We start from the raw sequence: 11,507 nt of genomic DNA, 5'->3' as shown, positions 1-11,507 counted from the left end.
ATTGGTGATGTGGTGTGTAAACTAATAAATTATTTGACCGTGTTATAAGTCATTTATTTCTACCATTTGGTATTCTTAAATTTTCATGAAAATAAGATGTTATGATATTGACTTTTTCCCGAATTCAGTAATTTATAGAGCTCCTAGCGAGACCTCGTAGATTAGTTCTTGCCCAATATCGTATTTTTCTTCCTGCTTCGTCTGTCGGTGTTTTATACACATTTTCCTGATGTTATCTACTTAGTTGAACATTTATATTGTGCGATATAAGCTAAAATGCAAAAAAAAAAAAAAGCACTTTATAGGGCGTCTCAATTCAACAGCAACAATTAACATATTATAGGACGAGACATGACGTCTGTTAAGCGATATTACATTTTTTTTTCGGACAGAGACACAACGCTGTTACCAGTCAGGTGCTCATTTGACACCATGGCACGGTTAGAGTCAAAACGTTGTGCCCCCCCCCCCCCTTCTCACACACAGTGCCGAACTCGAACCAGAGACTTTCAGGTTACAAGCCGAGTGTCATATAACACTACTGTCGCACGTTGCGATATAATCTAAGATCAGATTAAAATCTACTGTAGTGCTGGGCACAAACAAAGGACGCAAAGAATCACTGTGACAGTCACATATTATTATAATTCATGTTATGGAGGCACCATGATCTGGTGGAAAGTACTTTGTGATCCTATCCAAAGGATAACAAAAATTTTGCTATAGTCCTTTTCACGTCATAGAAACCGGGATAAACTCCGGCTCCACGCGGCTCACGGCTCTACCATGCTAACTTGCCCGTTCCCCCTCCTACCCATGCCCTCCAATTTAAAATTTAAAAAAAAGGGAGGGGGGGGGGGGGCGGGTACAAAAATCGGATTTTCCCGTTTGAGCACTGACTCAACCCTCTCTGCCCACCGTTGTGTGTGCCATGCGTGACCTTACGTCTCTAGTCATATTCTGTTCTCATCATAGGTTTATAAATAGTCATCTATAAATTTATATACCTCATGAAATGCTATGAATAGGACAGATATGCACAATTTTATAATTTGCGTAGGACTCGTACTTGGTTATAAATATAATATACAAATAAAAATGTATTAGTCATTGTATACGTGGCAGAGATTACGTGGACGACAAATTTTTAATGATTTGCCTATGACCTTTATACAAAGTATGCGCTAGTGTTGCTTCGAAAAGAATAACAATGAAATTGGAGGTGAAAATAGGATTCAATAGTCTGATGTCACGTCCGCCCAGCAACCAGCAGCTTGGTTCTAAACAAAGACGATCGGTAATTTTTATTATTCGTGCAGGCTAGAACTTGTTTATATGTCATATGATCAGAATGTATAAAAGTCAAAACATGATCAGATTTATAATGATTTTCTCCTCACTCTGGATACACTTTTATGCTCGTCGGAGAAGTATTTCATAAGGGCGGTGATGGAGATAATGGCGTCCGCCATTGTTTCGATAGTTTAGAACCAGTTGCTAAGCGTCCTTACCAGAGAAGTGACTTCACAAGTGTTGAACCCTATTGAAGAAGAAAAAAGAGACAACATAGAAGGAAGTGGAGATGACAGCCCAAAATCACATGCCCTTACAGAGAGAACGTCAACATAGCATTGCGCATGCGTCTCTCTTATCAACTGAGGAAATCTATCGTTTGGTAAATGAGATATCACTAATTATATTTGAGAAATCACTTTTCAAAATGTTGTCAGATACATACTTATACAAAATAAAGATATAACAAATAAACTTATTTTGATGAAAAGTTCACAGTGATGTGTTACAAAGAACACCCAAGATTGAGATTACCCGCCGTGAAATCACTGACTTCAGACTTCGGTAACTCAGACTAAAAGATCGCCGAGAAACGATATAACTTAGTGGTGCATCACTGTGAACTTTTCATCAAAATAAGTTTCTTGGTTACATTTTTATTTGATAACAGTATCTATATAATAGCATTTTTAAAGTGATATCTCATTAACCAAAAGATAGATTTTCTCAGTTGGTAAGAGAGACGCATGCGCAATGCTATGTAGACGTTCTCTGTGTAAGGGCATGTGTTTAGAACCAGTTACTATGCGTGCTTACGAGGGAAGTGACGTCACGACTGAGTAACCCTATTGAAGAAGAAGAAGAAGAAGAAGAAGAAGAAGAAGAAAGGGAAAACATGGAAGGAAGTGGAGAAGGCAGCCCAAAGTCGTGTCAGTGGAGGAGAGTCATCCATTGCCAGTGTTCCAGAAGGAGTTAAATGCTTTAAGTCTGGGTGGGGTTCCTGACCTCCCATAGTGGGCAGGGAGGCACTTACTGTGTCTTCTATCTCCTTATGCTTTCTGTCTTTTTCTTGGAATGAGATTACTTGGTCTTGTACTGGCCCTGGTCGGATACCCTAGCTGGGAGGGAAACAGTCGATATGTATAGGTAGAATTTTTGGAAGATATTTTTGTCTTGTACATTATCTCTCTATTATGTATTATGTTTTGTTTACATATTATATTATATGATTTGTAAACACGTGAGTGTATTCCTCTTTGTGGGGACCTGTGTTTGTGTCTGGATGAAACGTTTAGGTGACCTCAAACTATGCACGCTGATAGTGTGCTCTTGGAATCTTCATCTGTTTCCTATTTGAACCAATTCCCCTTTGTCTTACCTTTTCTTGGGTGCTTTAATTGTTTTTCCTAGAACTTTTTACTCTCCCATTTTCTTCCTTTTTACAGGCGCTGATATGACCTAAATGTGTTACAAGCGCCGTAAAACCCTTAAAAACAAACCAAAGGCTTTAAGTACTTATCAAGGCTGTGTGGCTATGTGGTCTAGTGGTATGACACTCGCTTTCGGATCGGAAGGTCCTGGATTCGAGTCTCGCGCTCGGCGCATACTTGAGTCCTTGGAAAAGGCTCTTTACTCACATTCTCTCACCGTACTCAGGTGTAAAATGAGTACCTGGTCGTTAACAGCGATGTCTTTGTCCGAAAACTTGAAAGATCGCTTAACAGGTGTTATGTCCCGTCCTAATGTTAAATGTTGCTGTTGACCAGGGCCCCTTGTAAAGCGCGTTGAGCACATATACTGTAAAGCTCATTTTTTAAAAGTAAGTGAGTAAGCGCACCTATGTGGGCTTGTGGTACGACATTCGCTCTCAGATCGAAAGGTCCTAAGTTCGAGCTTCACTCGGCGCATAGTTGAGTCCTTGAAAAAGGATCTTTACTACGCAGATCCTCTCATCGTACTCAGGTATAAAACAGAAAATATATGATATCGCCTAACAGTCGTCATGTCTTTTCTTACATATTAACTTAGCCTGGGTCCCCTTGTAAGGCGCTTTGAGACTTCGAGTGGATATTGCGCTATATAAAAACTTTCATTTTAAAGTAAATAAGTAAACAAGTAAGTATAACGGAAACTGAAATTGCAATAGCCCGTCTCAAGGCAATTGCCAAATACACCACGTCTCACAAGTAAAAAAAAAAACAACAACAACAAAAAAACCCAACCCCCACCCCCCTTTACTTCACATACAGTAAAAAAAAAAAATGAAATAACAAATGTTTTGAGCTTTAATGTAGAGCAATATGCCTTAAGGAGGTCTTGATAGCTGAGTTGGCAGAACGAATGTTCACTTCACACGTAAATGGGATTAAACCCGATCCCGGATGAAGGCGAGATTTTTTTCGATTTCGCCATATTTATTATTATGATGAAAAACGCACTGCATTACTTCACTGTGTTGGAATATATTTTGTGTGTGTTAAAATAGAGAACTGTACTGTTGAAAACGATGTTCTTTATTATTATTATTATTATTATTATTATTATTATTATTATTATTATTATTATTATTATTATTATTATTATTATTATTATTATTATTAATATTATTATTATTATTATTATTATTATTATTATTATTATTATTATAACATTACCATTATTATAACATTATTATTTTTTTTCTTTTATTATTATTATTATTATTATTATTATTATTATTATTATTATTATTATTATTATTATTATTATTATTATTATTATTATTATTATTATTATTATTATTATTATTATCATTATTATTATTATTATTATTATTATTATTATTATTATTATTATTATTATTATATTATTATTATTATTATTATTCTAACCAGAACAACATCTGCATCATCCGCAACATCAGAGCCTTCTGATCAAAGTATGACGTCATTCACTCCCAGTATGACGTCAAGGTCATCTGAACAATCTGAGCAAAGTGATATATCTGTGACGTCAGAGATTTCATTTACAAGTGAAGTAAGTATCACTTCTTTCTTTCGTTTGTTTTTATTAAATTATCCTCTCCCACCCTTCTATCTCTCTCTCTCCCCCCATCTCTCTCTCTCTCTCCCGCTCTCTCTATTTCTCTCCCTCTCTCTTTCCTTCTCTCTCTCTCTCCCCCTCTCTCTCTTTCTCTCCCCCCCCCCCCCCTGTTTGAAACAATTTCACTTTGTTTTACTTTTTCTCGGATGCTTTAATTGTAATACTTTAACTTTTTACTATCCCACTTACTGATTATTATATCCTCTTATATCTGTTTTCTCTACTTGGTTTTGCCCTGGCCCTGACCGGAGTCCTTGGCTGGGAGTGAAACAGTCGAATGCTTATAGTCGAACAGTTATTGTTTGGGGAGATATTTTTACCCCTTGTAAATCATCTTATGTATCATTATTACTATTATTATTATTATTATTATTATTATTATTATTATTATTATTATTATTATTATTATTATTATATTATTATTATTATTAATATTATCATTATTATTATTATTATTATTATTATTATTATTATTATTATTATTATTATTATTATTATTATTATTATTATTATTATTATTATTATTATTATTATTATTATTATTATATTTGTTATTTTGAATGTATAATGTAAGCATTTGACTGTATTCTTCATAGTTGGATTTTGTGCTTGTATTCGGATGAGACTTATAGGTGATCTCAAACTAAGTACTTTGATAGTGTGCTCTTGGAAACTACGTCTGTTTCCTATTTGAACCAATTCCCCGTTCTCTTACCTTTTATTTGGCGTATTAATAGTAACTCTAGATTAGAACTTATTATTATCCCATTTTCTTCCTTTTTACTGGCGCGGATATGACCTTAATGTGTTGCAAGCGCCGTAAAACCCTTTAAGACAAAAACAAACTATGACAATGACAATGGAATACAGTTCGATAAAGAACCGAAAATTAGGAACCAGCAAGAGGTTATGACTTAAAGCAGGAATTGATTTTAAGAGTGTTGACTATAAGCGGATTTCGAATCTACATCTGTTTCCTATTTGAACCAATTCCCCTTTGTCTTACATTTTCTTAGGTGTTATAATTGTAATTCTAGAAGTTTCTTTTTACTATCCTATTTTCTTCCTTTTGGACGCATACCCAAAGACATCATGTACGGTTAACTAGATTCTGGACGGCGACCAACTGGCCATCCAGCTCTGCGCTTCTATGATGTCTGCAAACGAGACATGAAATTGACAGGCATCGACTCAAACACATGGGAATCGCTTGCTGACGACCGCAGCGGCTGGAGATATGCGGTGATGGAGGGAGTGAAGAGGGGTGAGGAGAGGAGACAGAAGAAGTTTGAGGAGAGGAGAGCAAGGAGGAAAGAGAGGCGGCAGATCCAAACACCAAACATACAGTCAAACTACGTGTGCAACAACTGCGGTAGAGACTGCCATGCAAGGATTGGTCTGCTGAGTCGCATCCGTCGCTGCTCTCAACAAGACTGATGAGACCAAAGCCATACAGGGCGCAAACCATCGTCTATTGAGACGGAAGGATGCCCACCATACCAATTTCTTCCTTTTTACGGACGCTGATATGACCTTAATGTGTTGTAAGCGCCCCGTAAAACCCTTTAATAAAAAAACCAAACATAAGCGGATTTCGGTGTATTATCAATTATTTCATTTATCATTTTTATCCTCTATTCAGAGAATCGATTGTATCAACGGTACATCCGAGTGTACTGGCATTGCCCTTGGTGACTACACATATTGTACAGACAGGTCTATGTTTATAAGGTAAGAAGAAAATGTTGAAGATCCGAAACTTTTATTCTTACACATATTGTACAGACAGGTCTATGTTTATAAGGTAAGAAGAAAATGTTGAAGATTCGAAACTTTTATTCTTACACATATTGTACAGACAGGTCTATGTTTATAAGGTAAGAAGAAAATGTTGAAGATTCGAAACTTTTATTCTTACACATATTGTACAGACAGGTATATGTTTATAAGGTAAGAAGAAAATGTTGAAGATTCGAAACTTTTATTCTTACCGGTTGCAGTGGTCTAGTGGTATGACACTCGCTATCGGATCGTGAGGTGCTGGGTTTGAGCCTCGCTCGGCGCATAGTTGAGTCCTTGGATGGAGAAGGCTCTTTACTCACATTCTCTCACCGTACTCAGGTGTAAAATGAGTACCTGGCTGTTAACAGCGTTGTCTCTGTCCGAAAAAATTGTAATATCGCCTAACAAGCGATGTCCCGCCCCACATGTTAAATGTTTTTGTTGGCCAGGGACCCCTTGTAAAGCGCTTTGAGCACGTTTAGTCGATCTTGCGCTATATAACATCTCAATTTAAAAGCTCCATTTAAACAAGTACGCACATTTCTAAGACATTACCATGTTCAATGCGTTTCATAAACTCTTAATTTATCCATCGCCCCAAGCATGCTCCGTGGAACCAAAATTCGATTCAGATGTACTTGTTGTACTGTGTCATCGTCTATACTCAGATTGCTGTTAACATTTGAGTCGATTGGGACAATACGTTTAAAGTTCCTGTTCCATTAAAGTGACGAATATTTAATGTAAATGAGGCAAAAAAGATTTGTGAAGAATACTCGTCTCTAATACAGGGGCACTCACTCTCTCGCAAGAATTGTCATCTGTATTTTGTGTACAGTGACCATCTCTCAAGAAAATTCTTGTCTGTAGCATGTGGACAGCGACACACACACACACTCTCTCTCTCTCTCTCTCTCTCTCTCTCTCTCTCTCTCTCTCTCTCTCTCTCTCTCTCGTGAGAATTATTGTCTGCAGTATGTGGGCAGGGATACGAGAGAGGGAGGGAGAGAGAGAAAGAGAGAGAGAGAGAGAGAGAGAGAGGGAGAGAGAGATAGAGATAGAGAGAGAATGAGAGAGAGAGAGAGAGAGAGAGAGAGAGAGAATTATTGTTTGCAAAAAGTGGAACGACACTCTATCACAAGAATTCTCGTCTGTATTTTGTGGACAGAGACACTCTCTCACGAGAATTCTTGTATGCAGTATGTGTACAGGGATATTCATTCTCTAATGAGAATTCTTGCCTGTAGTATCTGGACAGGGACACTGTGTCACGAGAATTCTCGTCTGTAGCATTGGACAGGGAAACTCTCTCGTGAGAATTCTCATCTGCAGTATGTTAACAGGGACACATTCGAGAGAAAAATGTGTCTGCAGTATGTGGAAAGGGACAAGAGAGATAGATAGAGAGAGAGAGAGAGAGAGAGAGAGAGAGAGAAAAAAAAGAAAGAGAGAGAAAGAGAGAGAGAGAGAGAGAGAGAGAGAGAGAGAGAGAGAGAGAGAGAGAATGAGAATTCTTGTTTCCTGTATGTGGACAGGGACACTCGAGAGAGGGAATTCTTGTCAGCAGTATGTGGACAGGGACACTCTCTCGTGGTAAGTTTTGTCTGTAGTATGTTGAGAGGGACACTGTCTCACGATAATTCTTGTCTGTAGTACGGACATATGGACATATTCGAGAGAGGATTTTTGTCTGCAATCTGTGGAAAGGGACACGCTCGAGAGAGTAAATCCTTGTTTGCAATGTGTGAAAAGGGGCAATAATCTGATTGAGAGAATCTAGTGTTTGCAATGTGGTCATGCAGTATAACATTCAACTTCGGGTCGGAAGGTCCATGTTTGAGTCCCGACCACAACGCCACAAAGTTGAATCCTTAAAAAAGGCCCTTCACACACTTTCTCTCACCGTACTTAAGTTAACAGCATTGTCTCTGTCCAAAAAAAAGTAATACGGCCTAATTTTGATTCATATCCCGTTTTACATGTTAAGTGTTGCTGTTTTCTAGGAATCTTGTGTAAAGCTCTTTGAGCACTTTTAGTGGATGTTGCCCTATATATAAAAAAAAAATAAAAATATATATATATTATATATATATATATATTGAATCGTGTTTGATACAAATATGGTACGAAAAGTGCTCGACATGTAGTAATGGAGCGAATTATTATTTAAAATATTTACCACAATGTTTGGGGCAGTCTACATCAATGTTTCAGGCTTAATTTGCCATCTTCAGGACTGAGTTGTTTTCAGTCTCAGTCCTGAAGATGGCAAATTAAGCCTGAAACATTGATGTAGACTGCCCCAAACATTGTGGTAAATATTTTAAATATATATATATATAAATGCCCAAGTTAGAGAGATCTAGTCATCTAACTTTCAGTCTGAAATGAAAAACAATAAGAAGAGCAATGTGACGTCAACTTCATCCTTTTTTTTTCTTGTGTTCATAAACAACCAGATATGAATATGTTTGTTTGGATGGGTTTGGGGTGTGTCACGATTCCATTGTTTTGATTGGTTAAAAAACCTACTGGTTAATCATTTTTATTTCCAGATGCACCATAGGCTCCAATGTTATCGAGGACTGCGGCACCGGGCTGATTTTTGACGGAACAAAATGTACCCTTGAATAACGGTAAGTGAACTTGGCCTAGAACAGGACATAGGATATGACCTAGAACATGACCTGGAGGTTCCAAAATGTCTTATCATAATTTCTATATTCTACAAAACGGGATGCAGAAATCGAGACATCACACAGACTCTTCCGGTTCAAAAATCATTGGGAGTGTGTAACCAGTCGTCCGAAGGACTAACAATGTATAGGTTACATATAGAACCATAAGGTGGCTTAACTATTTTCGTAGCAGGGTGTATACTATGCATATTCTTAGGATTACGGGGCGTAGAAGAGCGAGTATGGTTTATCTTTATTAACCCTCTTCTTACCAACTATAGAAAAATGGTCACATTCGTAAAGATACAATCAATGATTTTCTTATTCAAATTTCTTTTGTACGTCATAAAATTTAAAGAAAATGAACAGTGTGTTGTAGAGCATGTTTTGCTAAAGAAATTATGTATGGCAAGAACGTTACTGCTATTATGTCTTAGTAATAAAAAATCTATTTTGTGTTAGTTGGGTGTGAAGTTTTGGGGAAAATCCCGAAAATGGCTTGTAAGGAGAGAGTGAACGACCAGCATTTATTTAGAAAATCAGATCAGATGCCATAACTCTTGGAACCAGAGGATCGGTTCCACAATGTATGAATGTATCCAGTCCTCCAGAAGACATGTTTCACACTTCCCAATGAGATTAGAACCAGTCTTTGGACACGTACATCACACTTTTGTTGCCTGAATTAGGTGTCCTGGTAGTTGTGTTTGATGCAGCGTGGCAAGAAGAGGAAAGTTATATGTACAGAATACCTTTCATCTGGCATACCGTCGAAATGCCAACCCCCCAGCTCAAACTCGAACCCTGAAAACTAATTTTGCTCGTCCTTAAAGTCCAAAACTTTACCTGTTTACCACAACTACGACACTCAAATGTTCTGCAATATGACTTATTTATTTCAGATTGATCACATGATATTTTATGACGATTCGGGGACAGAATGGACAATTTGTATTCGATATCTATAATTTCTTTTAAAAAAACGCTAATCAACTCTTTGTACTGCCCCCCCCCCCCCAACCCCCCACCCCCAACCCCCACCTCCCTTTTTCCAGAAATCTCGACGTTGATAATAACTGACACTGACTTTGGTGACGACAAATGGCTTTGTCTAAAGAAAAACTCCTGGCAATCAAACTATTAATAGAAAATGATAGACATAGTGATTTGAATCTTTAAGAATGAAATTGATTGAAAATTAATAATATTACTTAATAATAATAATGGGTAGATGGATGAAAAGATAATGTTTTTAAAAAAAATAATTATAATTGTAATACATGCATCCCGCTTTGAACATTTCAAGGCAAAATACACAATGCGATACACTATAGACGATACAAAATTATAGTTTACATTATGAAATGAATAGAAAATATTGTTGAGGTGTTAAAATTTACTCCCATAATTTCACTTATTTAAGAATTTTGCTTTATAAATGTCTGCTTCAAAAAATCAAGTGAAATCATTTAGGAACTTCACATTTCAGGCAAATTAAATTTAGATAAAGAACAGGTTATAAATATTAATTTAAATAATTTCTTTTCAGTTATTCGAAGGTCAAATTTTACTTGTCTCTGGTTTTTACGTAAAACTATAACTTTTTTCTCTACACTGGCTTCAAGAAATATTTTAGATACGTTATAGTAAACATTGAAAATACAACAAAGCAAATAATATAGTCTATATAATAAACCATTTCCCTTTGCTTAATAGTCAATCAATGAAAATCTGTCAAATCAATGATTTGGGGGAAAAGGGGGTGGGAAATATAATCTGAGGAACTTTTAACAAACATTTTGAAATGATTTAAGGGTAGGGTACTTTCATACTACTTTGTCAACTCGTATAACTTTACTAATTTCATAGTTTTAAAACACCAATTAAATGATGATAAGCATTTATTTCTATCTTCATCGAGGTCTTAGGTTTAATGTTTTATGGCAAATTTAGGTCAACTTGATTCAGTGATATTCGAATTTTTAAAATGAAATCTGACAAGAACAATTTTTAAAATAAGTTAAAATTGATTTTTTTTGTAAATATTCGATTGTTTTCGAAATAGCATATCGGGGTAAGGACTTAGTACATTTTTGTGCGTCCCCTTGATTAAAATAGAATATATCGTGTCTTATTAATAGATAGAGTTAAAATATACCGCAAACTTAATTCGGTATTTTAATATACTTTTGGCAATGATTTTAATTTAATTTGATTTCCGGGTTTTAAATGTAATAATATAGAGTTAGTGCATAGACCTAGTTATAATTTTGTATTAAGAATTATTCGAGTTCCGACGCATTTGATATTTATGTGACTCATCGTCTCAAAACGGTGTCGGGTTGCCTTTGATGCCAACAATTAAATGTGTTACAGTGAATGACATAATCAATCGGATGGTGAAAAGGTTTGAACTGAGATATTGCCAAGTTTAGTTACAAGGTCAATTTTTTTTATCTATAATGAGTTCTTGTCATAAATGGTTAAATCAACCATGTTTGTACATCTTCAGGAAATATCAAAGCTTAATTTCACTTCTAAATATTTTTTGGCAGCTAGTTAAGTTTTAAAAAGTATGAAATTTGAGAAAAGTTGCCGGATACCTTTCCCATACATCTGACAGACCATAACTTCACGAAAAATCACCCAATTTACTTCAAATAAAGATTAAAA

At 36.0% G+C, this 11,507-nt stretch overlaps 1 protein-coding gene across 1 annotated transcript in view; it reads left to right on the top strand.

The window, feature by feature from the left end:
- Positions 1–11,499, top strand: part of LOC144979979 (uncharacterized) — a 99,937-nt gene extending 88,438 nt beyond the window's left edge. The window contains exons 28-31 of the mRNA XM_078927370.1: positions 4,167–4,308; positions 6,017–6,105; positions 8,712–8,792; positions 9,890–11,499. Of these exons, the coding sequence (XP_078783496.1) occupies positions 4,167–4,308; positions 6,017–6,105; positions 8,712–8,790 (310 nt within the window). The 3' untranslated portion in view covers positions 8,791–8,792; positions 9,890–11,499. The remainder of the gene's footprint in view (positions 1–4,166; positions 4,309–6,016; positions 6,106–8,711; positions 8,793–9,889) is intronic.
- The last annotated feature ends 8 nt before the right edge of the window (positions 11,500–11,507 follow it).

The sequence above is a fragment of the Berghia stephanieae genome, chromosome 9 (genome assembly GCF_034508935.2).
Source record: "Berghia stephanieae isolate SIO BIC M18660-M18661 chromosome 9, UCSD_Bste_1.3, whole genome shotgun sequence".
Classification (NCBI taxonomy): Eukaryota; Metazoa; Mollusca; class Gastropoda; order Nudibranchia; family Aeolidiidae; genus Berghia; species Berghia stephanieae.
Note: the sequence above shows the minus strand (reverse complement) of the source record. Positions and strands in the feature narration are given on the sequence as shown.